Genomic DNA, 22,230 nt, shown 5'->3' on the forward strand with positions numbered 1-22,230 from the left:
AGAAGCGTAGGAAAGAGTTTCCTCAAGAAAACCTTAGAGTTTGATTTACTATGAAGTTATTTAATCATTCAGTGTTATCAAAACTTTCAACACTCAGTGTATCTTGTTTCTCTGTAATTTGTATCAAGATCTTTGTGGAAGAACTCATGCATAATGCATGAAGTGTTTTTCTAGATTGTTTAAATAAGACTGAGCTATATTTTGCATATAAGTCAGTGTTAAGCATTGAAAACATGGTATAATTTTCTCAAAATTATGGCACTTACAGCACAGAAAGAATTTTTCTGAAGATTTAGGGGAAAAACCAAGGATGTAACAGACCATGTTTTTAGTGCTGCTGTGACTAGCAGCAGCTGTTTACATTCTTAGTTCTTGGTAGTTAAAACCCACTGATATCTTTGAGCTGGTCAGTGAGAAGACAGCTATTCTTTTTCACCAGTATTTTTCTCATTGCTCTGCAATAGGAAGCTTCATCTCTTATCCCTTGTTTATAATAATCTGCTGAATTATTTTAAGAATGCTTTTTTTCTAGAAGTGAATTGCTGTAATTCTCAAAAAATTACAATTCCCTATGGCACTACTGTTTCTTTTGGAGAGAGAACACTTTTGCTTGGGTGCTGACTGTCTTCCTGGATGCCCATCTGTTATTTCCTGCTTTCTCTGACAGCATGCTGATGCTGGGGATGTCAGGGCTCTTAACTGTGGGGAGAGAGCAAAGAGCTGCCTTTTCCTTATTATCCTTATTAAACCTAAGTTTAAAAGTTATTCAGTCTTTTTAAGGTAGTTATCAGGTAACAAAATGTGGTAAGAATTTTGACAGCAGAAGGCTAACAGTGTCACCACAAGACTGTGGTCCTGAGGGTGGTAAGGATTTGGGTGGGTGCTGTGCATCCCATCTTCTGTGCCCTTGGAGCATGTCTCCTGTCCCTACTTGTCCATCCTTTGTGGTGGCTGCTCCATGGCCCAGGAAGGATTGTTACAGAGGTTTTCAAGTGCTGCAAAGAAGCTCTGAGAACTAGGTCCCCAGTTCCTCCTGAATGTGGATACAGCTGGACTCTGTAACTCCTCTGGGCAATTATGGAAATTATTGTTTGGGTCATTTCCGCCTTAACAGCCCCTTTCCGAGAATGTTGGTGTGCAGCTTAGAGGGTTTATTTCCTCAAGACAGATGCCAAGCCACAAGCATGGAAAATCTGAAAGATCTGAGAAACCTCTGAGAGGTCAAGAATAATATAAAGTTTTTTCAGTCTGTCATCCAAAATGCTGGTGTAGTGCTGTGCCTTGACAGCTCTCCCAGTAACATTGAGAAAGGCAAGTTTTGGTTCTACCTCTTTTTTTACCCAAAGTCTGTTGTGTCCTTACCTGCCCTCCCACCCCCAACCTCCTCTGTTCACCCAAATCCTGCAGTCTGTCTTTGTGCCTCCTATTTTTATCATAACCCTTCCTCCTCCAGCTCCTGATGCCATGTAGCAATGCTGCACAAAGAAATGTATCTGTGAGAAGCCCTAGGGTGTCTCCTTCCTTCTCTTGTGTTGCACATGCGTGCTTTTCTTTGCTTGTTTTTAGGGGTGTCACCATAGTTTAGTTCCAACATCAAAACCGTTCCCTGTTCCTCATTATAGATAATTCCATAAATGTATTTTCAGTGGCATTTTTTATTTTTCATAACACTCCAACAGGAAATTAAAGCTTCCTAGTTTCAGAGATGCAGCTGTTCCTTGCTAATGTATCCCAAAATAATCCCAAAACTGAGGATGTGTTTGCTTCCTTCAAGTGTTTGTTCATACTTTTCAATCTGCTAATTTTGTTTTCTTTGCACTTTGACTTGCTGATTTGTTGTTAAGTATGAAATAGGTGCTTGTGTTCCTGAAAGCAGGTGCTTCAAATTCAGGTTTAGAAAGCCATTTCCCATGCTTGAAAATGGGGCTTTACAAAAAAAAGGGAGCTTTCTCTTTGCCCAAAACCTGCCTTACTTTCAGGTATTGCTTGTCTGCAGCTCTATTTACAGCCTCACATGATGAGTGGGCTGTGCCTATTTGGAAGCGAGTAGATAAACGTGCTGTCCTCTGCTCACCTAACCCTGGCTCCCATGCCTTTTGGCAGGTTTAAAAAAAGACTGGTTGGTGGTTTTTTTGTTTTGTTTTGGGGTTTTTTTGTTTTGGTTTTGTTTTTGTTTTTTTTTTGTTTTCACAGAGGAAGACCATTGTGCTATTTTATCTGAGACAAGATACTTGAAAGCAGTAGTAACTATGTTGGTCTCCATACAAGGCCACACATGGCACTGGTGGCCTCAGCGTAGCAGTCTACAAAGACCAGAAAGCAATGTCCGTGCTTGCATTTTTTGCAATTTAATCAGGTGTCACTTGTCCCTGTTAAATAAGAGGAAGACTTGCTAGAGGGAAGACTTCCTCAAATACCTTGTAAGAGCACCATCATTTTCCATCTGGGCTATGTAAAATAAATCCTCTTGTCACACCAGTCCCTGCGGTCCAGCCCGGTGACTGGCAGCCTGGCTGTGGCAGGCAGCAAACCACCAGGTTTCATTCAGGAGGAGCCAGCAATTCACTTGAGTGTGCTGCTAATGGCCTGCCACTTTCCACTACAGAAAATTAAGCACAAAAGGTCGATGGAGAGTGACATTAGTTTCAGGATATGCCGTAATGTATCTGTGTACAGACTATGAGCCTCACTGCTTCTCTTCATGGGGAGCTTCATTGGCCCTTTATACTCATCCTCTTTTTACCCACTCTAAATAGAGTAGGTAATCTAAAAATCTCTTGTTTGCATGAGATAAAGGTTACATCAAAATGGGTGTTTGAGAAAGCTAGAGAAACCCAGAGCTGCCAGGACAGAGAGGTGGTAATGCTTACCTTAGGGGAATGTTGATAGGAGTCATCCATTGAAGTTCTCTGGACTTTGATTGGAGAGTAAATCTGAGTGGAGATGTTGACTCCAAACACTGCGGTGGATGGGCGGGGGAGGGCATGCAGATTGAACTTGGAAAAACTAATTTTCCATTGCTTGGATAATCCCTTCAGAATATGTTTTTTGAGCATCAGGGCAAGATCCTATCTCTTTATTAATACCTCTGTGGTGCCTGTGTTGGAGTGGAATGGGTGTCAGCAGATGAGTAGCTGTGCAAAGGCTGTTTCCATAACCAGTCAGCAGGTGATAGCTGTGAAGCTGAGCCATTTAAATCTGTGCTAATATGCAGCACTTGGGATTTATTCTAGAAAATTATGCTGGAACTTGAGAAACACAGGAATGGCAATATGCACTCAAACAGTCAGATGAATTGCAATATTCACAGTCCATTAAGTCCAATAAAAAAATCCACTGTCATTAAAGTGGAAAAGTAAAGGTCTGTGATATACATCTGTTATTTTTCAATATGTTAAGCATAACTTGTATCCATTGGGCCTTCAAAATTGTAAGCTAATCTGTTGAATGTATGGATGAATCTCTTCAAAACACAGTACATGTTGCCTCACTATTTTCAAACCTCAACAGGAAATAGCCAGGAATTCTCTTTTATTTTCTGAGTTCTTTTACAGACAACTGGTTAGATCCAGATCACTGGCTCAGGCTGATACATACAAAATTATGATGTTGTAGCATCTGGTTTGTATTAAAGCAGAATAGGGATTTATTTATTTATATTTTTACTCTGTAGAGGGTGAGCCATAGGTGCTACATAACTTTCTGAATGTTTTTAGCCGAAAATAACAGCTTTCATACCATAAAAATTGGAAGGGGAAGGGAGTATTTAGTCACCTCCACAGAAATCTAAGGTTGATTCTTATGTCAATAATGGCTCTATAAACTTTGTACTATTGCAAAAATCAAAATACATATTTGCTGTTGTTTTTTTACTTACTGTACTTACACTTTTTCTCCCTGAAGCAGAAAGGATGACAAAATTTTTGCCCTTGTGCCTCTCAGATGAAAACAGGCACTTTGAAAGCAAATTAGACACATGAGCAGGAAGTAATGTGGTTGTTTTGTCATTTTCAGCCTGCGTAGAGCGAGGTTTCTGTCTGATGGGCTGGTGAAAGGAATGCAAGGATGAGTTGCTTGTCATCATGTAATCTGTCAATATATAATTTGTCAACATATAATATAAAGCAGCCTCTGGAGAAAAAAATACATGCTTTGTGGTTGCATTCATAATGAATTTAATGAAATGCAGATACCTTGTGTAAAGCCCGGATAATCTAGCCATAAAACTATGCTAATTGAAAAGATCTTTTTAATTTCAGGATGAAGTTCTTGTGAGCTGGCAGGGTTCTCTGTAAAAAAACATGTGTCAGTGCTGTTGAAGGAAGCACCTTCCAGTATTGGTATTCAGTTGTTTTGCCAGTTTCAGCACGGTTGCAACACCTCTCAGATTCCAAGCCACTTTTTGCCCACCTGTCCCTGCCTCCTGTCTGTAATTTAGGTGCGCCTCATGAGCTTCTCTGTGAAGTTTATGTAATTAAAATAACCTTTGTGGAGGAACAAAGAGCAATTGAGTTTGACGGGGAACCTTGACTTGACTTTGCTAGTGCACTGGATTCCTCAACACAATGTAAAATCATGTAGCTGAGTATGACATTAATGGTCCAGAAAGTATGTAAGATAGAGACACAGAACGCTAAGAGTAATGGAGGGAAAAATAACCTGAATTCCTCACTCGTGCTCTTTGCTTCCACATTACAATGTGTGAAAGGCAGCAGAAGCTTATATGCTGTTAGCCAGCAGGCATGGCCACCCCAAATACCACCTATCATACAGGAACTTTTTAATACAGGGTCCAGAAATCCATGGTGGAATTCTCATTCTACTCTTCATAAGCCCCAAGCCAGAGAAGAAAAATGTGTTACAATTCTAAAGAGTCAGTCTGTGAAAACTGCAGCTGTCCTTCAAGAAAGTAAATTCCTGGTACTGCCCAACACACTTTTTGCTCACCATTTTATGTTTATGAGCTATAAATATAGTTTCCAAATGAAACAGCTGTAAAATTTTCAATATAGAACAATGTGAACTGATCAAAACTGGCATTGATATAGTCTCTCTCTCCTCTTGCTGTATATTCCTGGCACCTTTTTTGCACCAAGCTGAGCGTTTTTCTGTGAGCCAAATTGGTAAAAATAGACTCCCAAACTGCTGACCATACATTTCCCCTCCTTTCTTCAATCAGATCTAATGTTCATGTATTATATGCTGTGTTGATTCAGCATTCAAAAGCAATGAAATAAAACAGTCTGTTTCTTTGTATTTCTCATACTGGTTTGGTTTCCCACAAGGATCAGCAAGCTTGCTCTTACCCCACAGCTGTGACCAATTCACAGGAGAGCTTGAGGAAGTGGAGGCAAAGGAGAGAGCTTTACTTGTTGCTGTTAGTAGAAGCCTAACTAGAGAGTTTTAGGCTGAAGATTGGTTCAGGATAGTCAAAATTGACAGGAAGCCCTCTGACAAATGGTCCAGCCTGTGCTTGGCTGCAAGAGCACTGGCAAAATGTGAGTGTCTTGCTGGGGAGTTTCAGGGCTAAGCCCTCTCTTTTGCTGATCACAAGGGCATTGGTTTCAGTTTCTGACGTAGTGGTATAAGCCAAAAGCAACGCACTGTCTAAGTGGTTTAAACTTAGACTGAAAGTGTGGCCTCAGGAAAAAAAAAACAAAAACAAAACATGCAACTGATGAAAAGTATATTGAATTGGTACTTGTCCCATGGAATTGGGAACTGAAGTAGTTCAGAGAGCAGATTCAGCTACTAAGGATGGCTGGATTGGATTCCAGTTGAATCAGCTTGCATGAACTGTCTATAACGTGCCTGCATGAGCATTAGTGCTGGCTGGCATGGGAGAGAGAGCAGGGGAGAGGAGAAAAAGGCTATAGTATCATAGGCTTAAATTGCAATGACATTTTGTGCTGGAGTGAGCTGAGAAGCAGGTTACATCTGTCCAGGTGGGGAGACCTGATCAGTGCAACTACAATCAGCCCAGACAAGAAAAAAGCAGTGGGAGCAGAAGGTGGAGACTGCACCATACACGCCATTTTGAAATGGATTGGTAGAGGATGGGAGGAGGTCTGGGGTACTCTTTTCCCCTCTGTTTTTAAGTAGGTGGCTTTGCTGGTTGAGAGGTATGAATTGTATGAAGCACTACCTGAAAAATCTCCAAGGGATTACTCTGGGGCATGTAGATACAGTCCAGAGTGATATTTGTTCAAATCACCTTTTGAGGAAGATAAGGGTTTTTCTTCTTGCTGGCCTTACCCAGTTCATCCTGGATATGCAGCTGCGATGTTCAGTTCCAAATGAAATTCAGTGCCTGACGTTGGGTGAGATGTTTCTTATAGCAGACAGTGACATTATACATGTTATATGGGCCATTCCCCAGGGGAATTCATGGCCTGCAAATGTGCAAAACCTCTAGTGGCTCATTTTCTTTAGACGTTACTTTACTTTACTTTTTTTGTATTTTCATTCTGCTTCTCCTATGTTCTGTACATGGCACAATATTCTTGTCCTAGAATGTGATATTGTTGAGTCATGTGTTACTGCACTTTCATGGCACAAAAGCCTGAATTTGATCTATTATTATTTTAGTTCTTCTCTTACTCTGGGTATATAGAGTTTAGATTAATTACTGCAACTGGTCTTTAAATATTATTGTAATATAGGAACTAGGTGTAAATATTCAAATTGGTACATCTAAGGCTAAATTACTAAAAGCATGGTGTACGACACTTGCTGTACAGATTGGTTCCAAAGGGACTGGCTAGGTCCTGAGTGTTTCTAAAACTCACAGCCATGTTTACTCTCTGTTGCTAAATAAGAGACCTAGAGACCAGACTAGAAATATGATGGGATTTGGAAGCTTGCATTTTATTCAATTGTTGTTTTTTTTTTGGTTTTTTTTTTTTTTTGGTTTTTTTTTTTTTTTTCTTTTTTTTTTTTCTTTTAAATGTATGCATTAGCATGAGCCTATGATGACAGGGAAGCAGAGAAAGAAAGGTGAAACAATTCTACGTATTGCTGAGTGATTGCCTCAGTTTGTTACAACCATGAGCCCTGTAATTAAATAGAATTCACTCCAGCACAGAGGATTTCTGTAAAAGTCTTTGCTCCACACACGACCTACTTCAGGTCTCTGTGAAGGGCAGAAATTTGGCATAACTGGTGAGGTTCTGCCCCAGACATAAATCCTTGATGAAAATCCCAGTTATAATATTCAGCCACTGGATGTCCTCATTTTCAAAGGTCTGCAGAGGGTGATCAGCTGGAAAGCCACGTGTTGTTGACAGTTTGCAGAGCATTGCATAAACATATTCTTGCATAAAAATATTCTATGTGTATTGGGTGTTGCTAAACTCCAAGCTTACCACCCATGTAGCAATGGAATCAGTTTCACTTATCAAGATGATCAAACTACTAGTGGATGCAGAGCATATATTCTCAATTCTCTCTTTTCTTTTCCCTTATTTTGTTATTTGTTTTTTTGGGGCTTTTTTAATGACTTCAGAGTAATTTAGGTAACACCTTGCTTTGCAGGACTTGCATTCCTAAACACTGAGAAGTACACTACATTTCTTCCTTTTTCCAGTGCTACCTTTGCTGGAATTTACTACAGTTTTTGCTGTGGCTTTGGACAGCAGCTTTGTTTTTTAAAGTTCTTGTGAATTCTCAAGGGTACATCCCTCTGCTTGCAGGAATCCTGATTGTCTCATCCCACAAAGACTTTGCCAGGGTTAGATAATCACATTGTGTATGTAGCTACACCTGCCCAGAGAGCTTAACTTTGCTTCCTCTCAGAATCATAGAATGGTTTGGGTTGGAAGTGACCTCAAAGATCATCTAGTTCTAATGCCCCTGCCATGGACAGGGACACCTTTCACTCGACCAGGTTGTTCAGAGCCCCATCCGACCTGGCCTGCTTTCTCCTGCAGCTCTTGAACCATCGTCATCCACCTTTCCTTTGCTGCAGGCTCCCCTGTCTGCACCATCACAGAGGGCATTTCTTAGCCCAAGCTTCCCCTGCAGCTAAAGTTCTCATCCAGCCTCCTCATTCTTGCAGCTCTAGTGGCATCATCCTCATTGCCAAACATTCCTGTCTTCTGGTTATGATTTGGCATTGTTTGTCAGACACCCTCCAACAGCTTATAAAAATCTGAGCTGGCAGAAAGATTGACGATGGGCTGTCTGTAGTGCATGTGGGCTTCATGTTTGTTCATGAAATGTGGAAAACGCATTCATGAAAATCTGTATTGCTGATGTTTTTCAGTTTGAAATTCTAAGGAAAAAAGGTCTACTTCTCTTAGCTTTCTGTCTTTTATTTCTTTAATTCAAGATGCTCTTAAGTCACATTCTACCAAGGCAGCATCTTGTGCTGTCTAAACACTTGTTTGAAATTGTGAAAGCAGGCTTTACTGTGAGTGGAAGACAAACTCAGAAAAAAAATTAAGGCTAAGCATCTTCTCTTCATTAGAGAAACTCACCTTCTGGTATAAATAAATACACTTACACTAGATACCTACCCTTCATGTACCAGGATGGTTGTTTTGTTCTTACCAGGCTGGTGCATATGGCACATCTCCAGCAGGAATCAGCCTCTGTAGCTGCTGCAGTCTCCTAAGATAACTGATGCCAGGTGTGCATTTATTTATCTCCTCACTCAGTAGATCAGCACTGGGTGAGTTCTTCAGAAAAAGAGATGAACATGTTATATTTCCACACACAGCTCTACAGGACTGGTAGATGCTCATGGAAAGTTGCTCATCCCCTGTGCATTCTTTTATGCAGACTGTGGAAAGGGAGTCATGCCCAGAGCTGCTCAGGTGGGCAGAAACCTGGGGGGCTCCTGATAGGGGTCTCAGTCCTGGAATTTGCTCCAGTAAGTAACTGTGGTGATTTCTGGACTCTGGAACATGAATTCCTTAAATTCATGTGAAAGATTCAGAAGATGGAAGACAGAGAAAAAAACCAGCATGGGCAGATCTGGATGACACAATTCTTGTCACAATTCTGTTACCTTAATCCCAAGTATGTGCTTATGTTTCCATAACGGGGAGAAGAGCCAAGGGTGGTAGGAGCAGATTGCTCCGCAGACACAGTGAGGAGCAAAGAGCAGCTTCTGAACAAGATGGGTGTTGTGGGACTTCTCCCATCCCAGAGCTGCCAGCAGCTGAGGAGCCAGGAAATGGTTGACTGGAAATGAGCTCTCTCCACTCTTGGAGACTAACTTGGCTGTAGGAGTGAATCAGAAGTCATTTCCCTGCCCTAGAAACTGTGATACTGCTCTGAAATTTGCTCACCTTAGGCTAAATGATTGTCTCTCAGAAAACAGCTTCTAAACTGCTTAGGAACTGGTGACAGCCTGTAGACTGCTCAGCCTTCTCCCTCTAGGTGAAGACTTACTGATCCCTCTCTGTCATTCTGAAGGGCATTGTGGGCCGTGCAATGGTGGCAAATACAGGTGAAGGAGAAATGGGATTGGAGTCCAACATTTATGTACTGAGGCTGGACACTTCCACTTTTCCCTCTGGTGCTCATGGTCATCCCTGGAGAGCTAAAGCCTGCTATTACCTACTCTTTCCTCTTGTGAGCTCTTTGGAGAATGTCTGGTGCTGCTTTTAGAGATTGTAAAACTGGAGATTTAACTTAGAGTGATGAAAAGAGATTAAAGGTTTTTGCAAGCAGCAAACCCTAGATTTATAGCAAACACAGAGGATTTTGCTTCCTCAGTACAAAAGCCCTGATGCAGCTCAAAATCAATAATTGATCTATTTCCATTTACAGATACATCTGCATTCATTCAGACTAGGAAACCTTATTCCTGGGTGCAAATTTTCCTTTTAAGCAGCTTGTACTCAGGCTGCCTACATATGTATCTGTTCATCAAGTGGGCAACACTTAGTCCCTTCTAGAAATGAGCCAGGGACATTTTTTTTCTACAGGAAGCCAAGAGTAGGACTGACAAGACAGATGGAAGCTGCTGAACTGTTACATTGCTTGTTAGGGAAGTGCAGAGCCCTTTAAGGCGGAGGCTGCAGCCAGGATTTACCTCTTGAGAAATGGCAGCAATTCCCAAAGTAAGTAGTTTGCATGGGCTACAAATCTGCCTCACAATAAGCAGCCGTGGATTCAGCCAGTGAGGCTGAACTCCAAATAAACCCCTTTTTTCAGCTATAATATGGGATGATGCTGAGCAAACATAGTGTGACTCTCCCCTGTTTGGTGCTCTGTATCCCAGATTGCTGACTGTGCAACCACTCCAAGCTGTGGGTCACACATCTATAGTCCTTATATAGATAAAAATTCCTGCTATGTTAACAACAGATCTGTGAGGAATTTTGGTTTTGCTTCAGCTGGTTAATGAACCAGTGTTTTGTTCCAACTGGATGCTTAATGCAGCACCTGGACAGCCTGGGCAGCACGACACAGTCCATGGAGGATTTGTGGGATTTTTAGCTGCTAAATACTAGGCTTGTTACATGCACATGCTGCTGGGCCTTTGTGAACTGATTTTTTTTTTTTTTTTTTCCAAAGGAATCTTGGACAAGTTTCACAATTGTGGCACCAAAAGGCCCATTGGTGGCAGGAGGCTGAACTTGCTGCTTTCTGGTAAAAAGGCTCTTTTTTGTCCAAAGCAAATGGTCACAGCAGCAAAACCACTGTGCATTTTTTCAAGATACATACAGTGCATCGTCTGCTAAGTGTATTCTTAGAACCAGATGATCATTTCAGCTGAAACTTTCTTAAAATACCTGAATCTGAGCCAGACATGTAAGGCAGAAGACATTGTCCTGACAGCTGGAGTCTGGGGAGGTTGCAAGCAAGTAGAAACTAGATCTTACAGAAGGAAGTACTGGGCTAGCTTATGATGGAGATTATAATCTCTTCCCATTGCTTCTGCTGATGACAGAAGGACAAAAGGTGACCTTCTGCTTCCTAGGGAGGTTTCCAGATTAAAGAAAGGGCCTTTGTTTTTGGTGAGGGGGATTTTGGCTGAGGAAAGTTAGCAGGGAAGCCAAGATAGGAAACCTGCAGCAGCTTGGCATTGTGTGTGAGGTAGAAGCTGCCCATTTGGTGCTAAATGTATCTCCAGGAGCTAGAAAGGGCAAGATGCTTTTGGTTTTTGCTTTATTTATAGCTGTTGTGTACTTTCAAGTTCCCTGTTTTCAGCTTGCAGCCCTGAGATCAATTAAAAATACAGCATAAAGCTTCCCAACTTCCAGAAAATAAATGATGTGATCTCATGGAGGTCTTGTAGGAGATTGAAAAGAATCAAGGAAAAACTGCATCATGCAACTACATCTGTATTAGGCCCAACATCTTTATCCCAGCAGGGATCAGATTCCTGCTGAGATTTTGCTTAAGGGCAGCTTGTCCTTCCTGCTGGGAAGAGACACAGGATGAGCCACAAGATGACCATGGCTGTGTTGGGAAAGTCAGAGGAAAAGTGACATAGAGGAAAGGGGGCCCTGGGTGGGCTCTGTTTCTTGGGGTAGCCCATGTCACAGCAGCACTTCTACCTGGAGACAACCCATCTGTACAGCTCCTAAACCTGAAAGCACTGATGTATCTCAACAGCCTAAACCAAGGAAGCCCATGGTAAGGAGTGGGAGATGAGAAGTCAAGTCCCTGCCACAAGCAAAGAGCCTGGCGCCATGCACAGCAAAGTGGTATGGACAGCTAGGCTGCAAAATTACAGCCAAAATTACAAGCTGCTGCTTGCCAACTGTGTGGCTGGAAGGAGCATGCCAGAGCAGACTGGGTTTCCCTCTCACCCCTGTCTGGCCTCCTTGTCAGCCTACGCCTCTGCGGAGTGCCTGGACAAAGCGCTAAAAACTGGAAATAGAAATACAGAATTAAAAACTTGAATAAAATGTCCAGACTCAGGATCTGTGTTTCTGTGATGGCTGGAAAACTAGTGGGCACTTCACAATTAAAGCTGAGCAGTATCCACAGTGGGTGCAGGTGCTTCCATGCCAGGATTTCCACAATAGGCAAGACAAGATGATATTGCACCTTTGGTGTCAGCTGGAAGAAGCCTATTTCTTGAAGCACCAGGCCCTTTTCTGGTCCACATATTTTCAAGTCATCTCATTTCACATTGGCAGTTATCTCAGATCTTCTCACAATGAAATGAATTTCAATATTTTCTTCCAATACAAAACAGTCTTAACTGAGCACATGGTACCTTGGAAAACCTCTTCTCTCATAAAATGACCAAGGATAGGTGGAGTAGTTCTGTGTTACAGGACCTACAGTGATCATCTAGCTGAGCTTCTGGACTGCTTGAAGTTCCTTGCAGTCAGGAGTCTGCTGAAGTTTCACACTCCAGCCCACTTTGCTTTCCATTTACTCCTTCTGTTTGCCTGCAGAGCTTCAGAGGTGCGTGCATGGACTTCCTAGTTCACCACTGTATCTCTGTTTGCCAAGTGTTTACTTGACCTAAATTCTTTTGAAAACCATCTTTTGTGACAACTTAGCACAGGCTTTACAGAACTGGGTAGCTGATTAATAAGCACTGTGAAATGGACTCATAAGCTCTGACATTTTATCAACAGTACAAGCAGGGTTTTTTTTTTTTTTAATACTGTATATCTTTTAATGCTACTGATTCCTTAAACTATATTTTTTCCAACTGTAAGATTGAGCTGTTGTATATATGTCCTGAATTGTTAGTTCGCCTTTCAGTCCTCAGTGTAACATCTCTCCAGAAAGGGATTTAATTCTGAAGAAAGTTGTGATTCTTATTGAGTAGCTACATCATACCAGGTAACTCACTGGATTCAGATGTCTGCTTTTAATGCCAGTTGTTATTGTGACATGATTAAAGGCAGAAACATATTTTACCTGGTGCAGCGGCTTAGTATAATTTTTCCTTTAGGTATTCCAAATAATTACTGTTATATTTTATTTGTCCTTGGTCTAATTCCTTAAATAACCAACTTTCATAGTTCAGTTCCTCTTTCTCTAAGGAGAAATGTCAGAAATTTCTTCATTCTTTTTCCTGAAGATCAGTAATACTTTTATAACATGGTATTTTATAATTTAAATTAAAAAAAAAATCTTCTGTGGTAAAATTCGTTGCAGTACAGCTTTCCAATTAACATTCATTTATATGCACAAATATAGGAAATTAGTGAAGGGTAGACTTAACGTTAAACTTGCATTTCTGAATACTAAATGTGGAATTGTGTATGTGCAATTGTTGATAATACCCCATTTGACTATTGTAAGGGCATTGAATTCCCTTCCAGCTGAGAGGAAGAAAATAAGAAACCACATTTAAAAGCCCCAAGGTTAAAAAAAAATTATGAGCCAGTCAAAATACTCTTAATTGCTGTAAAATTTACATTAGCCCTGGTACTAGCTGCTTCTTTCTCCTCTCCATAAAACACGCTCCAGGTCCATCAATGAGTCCACAAAATAATGGGCTGTAAGACTGCTCCTGATACGGGTTCTTGACATGCTGAGTGCTGTTCCTTGTTGCTACCCTTGCACTGGTGGGAACCACCAGCTCAGCTTCCCCAAGAGAGATGTGACCTCCTGACCTCACAATGCTGAAAGCCCACGGGAAGCTGGGGGTCTCTCATCATTCGGCCAATAGAGATCATGAAATGAAGGTGAGGTTTAACGCCTACCCAAATCCTCAGGCTGGGCTGATAGGCAGCAGGGTGACCTGCCTTGTGCTTGTATCTGCCTTTTTTACTTCATGCCAAATCCAGCAGTGTGGTTGTTTCTGCTGGCCATAGGAAATCAAGTACCAAACTATATCCAGTCAAGGATTATTTAGTTACATCATGGTGTTGATATGAAAAAATAAACATAGACCTGAATGTATGCATCTACTTGCTCTCTTTATGACGGTTGGAGAAGCAAAATTTGCTGTGCAAAGTTGTATGGAACCAGCTGAAAACAGCAAAAACCTAAAAAAATGGTTGGGACCCAGAATCTCCCCGTCAGCTGCCACAGCCAGCCCAGCAACTGGGAGGGGGGAAAAAAAAAAGAAGGAAAAAACCCATCCCGGCTGCCAGACTTTCTTTTCCTTATTTGCATGAGCACATCTATTTGTTCTTCTGGCCAAAGAAGATGAGGGGTGTCAGTCCTTGAAAGCTGGTGTGAAATATGAAACTACTGGATACAATGCAACCACATATGACTGGCCCCTCCTTACAAACCAAACTGAAGCAAGAAGGATTAAATCAAAGTAATACCTCATGTGATTACAGCTCATTGTGTTCAAATAAAAGCTGACGTTAACATGAGTGATTTGTTTGGTGGTGGGGGTGGAGAGGATAGGAGATGCTACAACTTCTGCTCACAGTGATTGCTATTTATAACACTGTAAAACCACAGTGAACGTGTTAAATGCGCTGCCACGAGCGCGTGCTGCTTCAGCTTGGTATTATGGCTATAATAATTCATTGTGGCTCTTAGCCGTGCCTTTGTACTAGTAACACATTATGTGATTCTGTATCAGTTATTCTAGCATAGAAAAGCCTTGTAGATGTGGTGGTACCTGTGATGATTTAACCATAATTTGTAACTGTAGCTGTGTAATCGGTATGGGAACACTTTACAGTCACACCTACCTGCTGTTTTTACAGCCCTCCTCTAAACAATTTACATAGAAATGAAGAACAAATGAGACCAGAGTCCTCAGCCAGCAAAACTGAGCAAAGAGAAGTATGTCAGTGCTGATTACCTCCAGCACCCTGCCAGGGCTGCCTCTCTGCAGCTCTGCAGGCTGTGATACAGTGGGTTCAGTAGTATTCCTGTTTAATTTGCTCAGAGATGCTGGGGAACTAATCTTACAGCAGAAATCCAGTGCTAGTTAAGTTATTTTTCCCCAAAACTAGTCCTGCTAGCTATAGTACTTTGGTCTTTCTGTCTTCATACTCTTCTTGTTTTGCCCTGGATTCTCTGTGCCATGTAACTGTATTTTTTATAGCAAGGCTTAGAAACAGGGAGGAAGGAAGAATTCCTGAATGGAGAAAGAGACTTCAGGAACTTGGCCTGCTTTATTTTTGTTTTATCTGTGTGGGTTTTTGGTTTTGGGTGGCTTTTTTAAAAATTTTTTTAGTTATTCATTGTACTTTTCCTAGTGCTAAGTGGATTTCGAACTGTGATCTTTATGAATTACTTAAACTATGCGGATGAAAAATCTATTTCTATCCATTCTCTATGTTTTCTCTCTATACCACAATGTATGTTACTATTAAATTCTGATTATTCTGAGTATTATTGCTTTCCTTGTAGCAGCACTAACTTTCTCTGCACTCACTCAAGCCCACAGATATCCTTGCTCTAGGCCTTTTTATAAGAATCTCAACTTGAAACTTGGTGTTCTTTGCTTGAATTGCCTTTTGATGAGCTAGAAAGCAATTCTGTCTGAGCTGTGCTGAGGAGGGAGAGCTACAGCATGACCTTGCTCTTGCTTTTTTCAAACCATAACTTCCAGGAACACTCCTGAGATCAGTCCAGCATTATCTGTATTTCACATTTCATTGTCTGAGTCCTTTGTAAGTCACAGAGAGCTAATTTTTTGTTCAGGATCACACAGGTTGATGGTATCTAGTAAGAGAAATCGAGATTTTCAGCACTGAAGCTCTTGGCTATATGCCCAGACCAGGCTGGAGTGACTGAAGGATGGCTCTTTGTTTGATGGACTTAAGACATTAATATTTTTGGTCATGACCGGTCTCCCAGGTTTCAACTATGTGAATTGTGGTTGTGTGTATAACTGGTACCCCTGGTGTCATTCCCAACAGAGAGCCCTGGAAGCACTGAACTGTCCAGCAGGGTGATCTCTTGCACTCAACACAGCCCTGCTGGCAATGCCATGCAGGAGAGCTTGCTCACCTCATACACGTGCGGTGTATGTCCTGCAAATAACTGGCTGCAACCTTTGTTAATGAGCACCTTAACACCATTTAACAACAGGGACTGTCACAAGCCCTGATATGGGTTCCCTGATCACAGTGTGTGTGAATAGCAGGAAGATATGTGAAATGGGATTTCAGTGTGAGAGCAGACTTAATCTGTTCCCCTCTGAATCAGAACTGGTAGAAGACTGACCTTGTCTGCACAAGGCTGAAGAAAGAGGTCAGCTGGGAAAGAAGCACAAAGCTGCTCCCCACACTCATTTACTCCTCCTGCAGAAGAGGCAGTGGCTCTCATATCAAATGGCAGCTGGAACCAGCTGAATCCTCCTGCAGGATTGCGAGACCAGCACACCTTAATTCCTTCTGCGTGTGAGCCACACCTTCACTTGCCATGGAAATGTGTAATGCAGCAGGACTGCTTCTATCAGAGAGGGCAACACTGCTCTGACCCCCGGGGGGCACAGCTGCCCCAAGCAATAAGGTTGTCAGGTATGCGTTAGCATGAGTCCTGGCAACTTGCTCTCCTCCTTTCTCACAACTTGCATGCCTGGCTATAGCTTCTAGTTACTGTATTTATCACAATTCTCTTTTCTCACCTTTTTTTCAAGACCCCTCCCACCAAAACTTGTCCCAGTATGTCTTCTTCGTTTAGGGAAGGTTTTTTATTACTGCTATTTCCTAGTGCAGAAGAACCACAGACACCAGTAACTTATTACACTGACCAAAGCTGAACAAGTTTGCTTGCTTGGGACGTTGCTTTCTGCAGTGAGAATATAATTTCCTCAAGAATGGCACTGGTTTGCCTTCTGACTTCCTCAATGCCCATTTCCACACCATAGCTTCAGGCTAAATCTTCACCTCTGCAGTGGGCCAGGGGCACTAGCACTGATTTAATGTCCTAAGCTTCCAAGGATTTTATCAAAATCCTATGACAGTAGCTGTCCACTTTAGAGAAGGGAATGATCTTTATCCTTGTATTGAGTGTCAGCTGGTTAAAGGCAGATCTCATAAATAAGTATTAAGCTTTCTTGCCATCACTCTGTCCCCTGGACTCCCTGAGACTCATGAAAAGCATGCAAATAGTTTGACTCATTCTATTAAAGTACACAGACTCACCCGATTGTCAGTCACCCTCCTGTTACTGCCTAGACTTGTCACAGTGAGGCCTAGTCATGAGACACATGACAGCATCTGCAGAAGTGACATCTCATGTCAGATTTTGTGTCCATGTCATGGAAGAAAGGTTTAAGCTGTTTACAAGCATCTGAGACAATCAGTGTAGTGCTGGGATCTGAAGTCCTCTTTGTCTGGAGGGCATGCTGGGCATTTCTGCCAAATGGCACAGAGGACTGTGGAACAGAGAGCAGCCTAAGGTGGTGAGAGAACCTTTCCACTGAGGCCACTGCCACAGTTCTTGCCTGTTGTCAGATTCAGCTATGGGACAACGTGGATGCTTCCAGACAAGCAGAAGATGGACACGAGGTCCTGAGGTGCCACTGACCAGTCTGTTTTTTTGAGCTGGAGTTCAGGAGGCAATGTGTTCATCCTTCTGTTTAGCAATTAAACAAGTCATGTTGCTCTCCACTTTTAAATGCTTTGATTTATCCCATCCCCATATGTAGTCCTTTGCAGTACTGCATGTCCTAGATAAACTGGGGGTAGTCAGCAGTAGCTCTCCCTTGTTCATGTGCCCTGCTGCATGGCTCCTCTGTAGTCTCACTTCTTCAGAGGGTTCCCTAGGAACAGAGGCACTGAGGTTGCTGAATTTAAGCAAAGTAATCTTGGCAGAAAATCTGCTGTTGGTCACAGAGGCTTGTGAACAGTTTGAGCCTTATATCTGCCTCAATATTTTTTCAGTTGATGTCTGCTGAGCCTCCACATTCCCTGCATCTGGTTCAATATCTTCAGTGTCACATCTTGGGTTGGAGCTGCATGAGATTAATTTTCTGAACCTACTTCCTCTGCCAGGAATCAGGGAGGACCAGTCTCACCAGCAGCTGCAAGAAATGCATCTGAAGTGCCTGGCTGGCCCTGGCTGGGACCCACTACTTGTGAGAGATGGTCCTCCTCATCTCCACCTCTGAAATCTGCTGGGCAGCTTCCTGTATCCCTGTCTGCCAAGCTCTGCCAGTGCACAACAGGTTGGTTTGATTTTCTCCTGTCGAAGTTATCTAATCTCCTGCTGCAGGGCTGGGAAGGCTCAGGAGTGCTGGTGTGTGTCTGCCCTGTTTCTGAGCACATGTGAACACATTTATGAATGCTCTTTTGTAATTACTGAATACACTGATGGAAGGAAGAAACTATTGGTTCTGACAGCTATTTAAAAAAGATATTTATAAGAAAAAGTTAACATTTTTAAAGTTTCTTGTTTTCCAGGTCTGCAAAGTGTAACAGCATGCAAGCACCTAAAATGTCCTTTTTAAAACCAAAAAAGAGGCAGATCACTCAAATTTCCACAGAAATTTAACAAGTGCATCTTGTAAGACTTATCAGTTGATTTAAGAAGAACCCAACAATAAATACACTGCAACTTTGTAAGATTAAGTATTATTGGTACCATTCAGGTATTGAAGAACAAAGACAATTACAATACACTCCCCCTCTCCCCTATTCCTATATCTGCACCCAATTATAATTATGCAAGAAATTAGCAATATTTCAAGAACAGCACTGATGTTAACTGCCTGTTTTCAAAAGTATTTTGTGTTGCTGTGTAGATTACAAAATTGCTATTATGCAACCAGAAAGACGAGATCCTTTAAGACTGTTTTGCCATCAGAGCTCAGGAGCACATCGCCCCACTCACAAGGGTGTGGAGCGGGACCGCCGGAGCCCAGAGCCGGCGGACACGGGCAGAGGACTGCCGGAGTATCTGTCTTTGTTAACCCGTGTGACCTAACGATTGCCCTTTTGAAAGTGGATTAAAAACCCCCATATTTCAGAAAGCCTTGAGGATAGTATATATTTCTCTCCCTCTCCTTTTTTTTTTAATGTTAGACCAATGCAATTTGAGAGGGAAAACATTACTCACGGCCATGTACCTAGAGTGCGTTCCATACATTTCTTGTGTTACTTTCCAGACTGTGTTCTAACAATCGAAAAGAAACTGAGCGTGCTCTGCGCACGCTGCCGCTCGGTGTTCCCGGACGCTTCAGGTAGGGATCGGCATGTCCCGGAGTCGGTAAAATGAGCGTCCCGAACCGCTCCCCGGCACTCCCGGTGGTGCGGCCGCCGCCGTTCCGACGGCAGCTGCGGGGCGCTGCCCGAGCCCGCCCGGGGCGGCTGCGGCCCGGCCGCTGCTGCGGGAGCCGCGCCCGCCGGTGCCCCGGGCGGGGGTGTGCGGAGCGAGCCCCGCTGCCCAGGCAGCGTGTTACGCTTCCAGCCGGGGGAAACTCCGTGCCGGCGCCGCTCTTTTTTCCCTTGGTACAAAGTTGTGCGGACGCCCGCCCCCGGCTGCCCGGGGCGAGGCGGCGCCGGGGCGGGAGCGGGGGGGTGTGCGAGCGGCGGGCCGGGTCCGGGCCCGGGGCGGGGCAGGGCGGCAGGGCCCGGCCCCGCTGATGTCAGCCGGGACGGGGGAGGAGAGGAGGGGGAGCGGGAGCGGCCGCCCGTGTTCCGGGTCAGGCGCGGGAATGCGCGGCGACGGCCGGCAGCGCTGCGCTCGGCGCCCGGCGATGCTCCTGCGGCGAGGGCAGCGGCCCGCCGAGAGGCACTAGGGGGACGGCCCCGATTCCGCCCCGCTCCGGCCCCCGCCCATTGTTCTCCCGGGGCCGCCGCGCTCGCCCGGGGCTGCTTCCCGCCGGTGGCGGCGGCGCGCTGGATGCGGCTTGCGGCCGCTGGCTCGCCGGGACCCGCGCTGCGCGGCGGCGGAGCGGGCGGCAGCTCCCGCGGCCGGCGGCGAGGAGGGGGCGGCGGTGAGCGGCGGCGCCCGCCCCGCGGCCCCCGGCGGCGGGGCGATGTTCCACTGCATCCCCCTGTGGCGGTGCAACCGCCATGTGGAGTCCATCGACAAGCGGCACTGCTCGCTGGCCGCCGTGCCCGAGGAGATCTACCGCTACAGCCGCAGCCTGGAGGAGCTGCTGCTGGACGCCAACCAGCTCCGCGAGCTGCCCAAGGTGAGCGGCAGTGGGAGCGGGGCCGGGTGAGCTGCCCCGGCAGGTGCCCGCTCCGGGGCGGCCGTGGGTCTGTGCTAGCAGCCCGTGAGTTGAAGGAGGAGCCGGAGCTCCAGGTTAGCGTCTCCCCCGAGTTTGATGGGAAATGAGCTTTCGCGAGCGAAACCTGGAGATCCGCGACTTGCGGCAGGACAGGTCCTGTTGGAGGGCAGGGGGGTTGGTGCCGGAGTCGCAGGACATGAGTGTATATTGTGATTAACATTCACGTCATCGGAATTACGAGACCTTGGAGGGTATTCAGCCCTCCCCTTTTTTCCCCTTTCGGTAGATACTATCTGCTCCGTACATGGGAAAACCAAAACCCTCCAGCAGATAACAGCGTTCCTGTTTCTGCCTTCTGCTGCTGGAAACTTAGTTGTGCAAATCGCGAGAGACGAATAAGCCTTTTCTGCGTCTCAGTCTAAGTCCCGCACGGTTGTCAGTGTTTTGCTTCTCACTTGAAGCATGTACTCAGAATTTTATGCATACTGTATTTTTGGTATTATTGTCAAAGGTGAATTCACTTTAAATTCAACACGGTTTTGAGACCTTGAAGTGGTACCTACCAGTGTGCCTCTCCAGGTGGCACTTGTACAGTTTGCCCGAGGGGTTCCATCAGTGATTCCAGCGAGGCACTGCGGCTCCACAGATGCAGAGGGGGTGGGAGGCATGCTCCACCTCTGACTTGAGGACCCAAGGGCTTTTTTCCCCCGTGTTTGTTCTTTAAACTTTGGACAACTCAGAAGCCTTTGTGAGTTGTGGTTGGTAGAGTTTGACACGGGAAGTGTTACCTGGAAGCTGCATCTTAAAGCTATGTGGACTCTTACTAACTCAGAATCCAAGAAACTGAACTCACTAGCCAGAAAATTTTTCAAAAGCACCTTTGTTTGTACCTGAATCAAAGTTGCTCTGTTCATACCCAGACTTAAACAGCCTTACTTTTTCCTTTTTGAAATTCAGTGCACTCACATACACTCTCTTTTTTTCAGCTCTACATAGTAAGAGTAATCGTGGTGGCTAGGTTTTCCTTCAGACAGTAATAAAAATATTCAGTTGAACTGACGTGTTAAATTTGGCTTTTTCTTTTGAAAAACCTAGGCACAAGTTTGCATCTTGTTGTGACTGAACTCTTTATCCTTCTGAAGTAGAGCAAAACTGGTTTGCACAGCCTATGTGTGGGTGCTATTTTTACTTGCAGCAGTTTTTGCTGGCTTTGTGCACAGACCAAACTCAGGAGTCCCTTTGTACTAGACCTTTCTTCTTAGTGTTGGCTTTCAGGCTTGTACACATCATATTACAGGGGTATTTAATGCACGTGTGACTAAAATCCCATTGGCACCCATGGCTCTCTGATTTTTTTTTTAAAAGTAGTACATTCAACACCAACTGGTTGCTGTGTACTAATATAAGGGATGATGTCTGTTCCTGGTGTTATATGGTATTAATTTCTGTAAATAGAGTGCAACTATTTATTGTTTCTCTTCTATTCCTTGAACCATAATATATGAAATTGCCTTTTATTGCCCTGTGATGCTTAAAAGGACCACTTTTTTCCCATTAGTTACATGTGACTGTGCATTACATCCCATATCTCTAAGAAATATCTGAGGGGGTTAAAAAATTCCAAAAAACAGCCTAGGCTCCTTGGCATTGTGGTGGAATCAAGCCAAAGTTGAAGTTAGAAAGAAGGTTTTTTTTTTTTTTTTTTTTTTTAATGTGCATGGATCATATTACAGGAGTGCCTAAATATACTGTAGGAATATGTTTGTGGGTTTTTAGCTGGACTAGGAGGAATCTGATGAAATACAACCACAGAAACATACTTGTATCTGTCCTAAGTACTTTGTGCCTTGTCAGCAATGCCGGGAGGCATTTTTATTGGGGCTTCCTGCACAAACCTATGAACTTTCCTTGTCAGTTCCTTATTAATGATTTCTTATAAATGGCATATAGTACCATCACCTCGTGTAAGTGTTGACTCTGCAGAATTTTGAGGTACAAAAACAGAGCTGCAGTCCTGAATGTGAAACTAATCTATTGAAGTTGAAACTGATGGGAAGAGCCCTGTTCAACTTTTCTACCAGCAGATAGTTCTGAAAGTTCTCCTCTAGGAATCTGGTTGAGGAGAATCATGGACGATCTCTCAGTGGAAGGTAGCTACAGAATACATTGCTCTTTCCTGTTATATTTAAAGAATAGTGTCAATG

At 43.7% G+C, this 22,230-nt stretch overlaps 2 protein-coding genes across 13 annotated transcripts in view; both read left to right on the plus strand.

The window, feature by feature from the left end:
* LOC135296174 (elongin-A-like) overlaps nucleotides 1–17,972 on the plus strand; it is a 44,767-nt gene extending 26,795 nt beyond the window's left edge. For 4 of the 10 annotated variants that reach the window (XM_064412196.1, XM_064412197.1, XM_064412198.1 and 1 more), the window contains 2 exons: nucleotides 9,936–10,070; nucleotides 10,528–12,789. The gene's annotated coding sequence lies outside the window, so the exon portion shown is untranslated. Of the gene's footprint in view, nucleotides 1–9,935; nucleotides 10,071–10,527; nucleotides 12,791–16,050; nucleotides 16,070–17,843 lie in introns of those variants that run through there. The other 6 variants (XM_064412190.1, XM_064412191.1, XM_064412195.1 and 3 more) reach the window with 5 other exon arrangements.
* The window catches only part of LRRC1 (leucine rich repeat containing 1), a 70,376-nt gene continuing 66,036 nt past the window's right edge, over nucleotides 17,891–22,230 (plus strand). The window contains exon 1 of one of the 3 annotated variants that reach the window (XM_064412202.1): nucleotides 17,891–18,016. Coding sequence is in view for 1 of the 3 variants with exons in the window: in XM_064412200.1 (XP_064268270.1) it covers nucleotides 19,829–19,987 (159 nt within the window). In the remaining 2 variants the exon portion in view is untranslated. Of the gene's footprint in view, nucleotides 18,017–19,006; nucleotides 19,031–19,471; nucleotides 19,988–22,230 lie in introns of those variants that run through there. The other 2 variants (XM_064412205.1, XM_064412200.1) reach the window with 2 other exon arrangements.

The sequence above is a fragment of the Passer domesticus genome, chromosome 3 (assembly GCF_036417665.1).
Source record: "Passer domesticus isolate bPasDom1 chromosome 3, bPasDom1.hap1, whole genome shotgun sequence".
Taxonomy (NCBI): Eukaryota; Metazoa; Chordata; class Aves; order Passeriformes; family Passeridae; genus Passer; species Passer domesticus.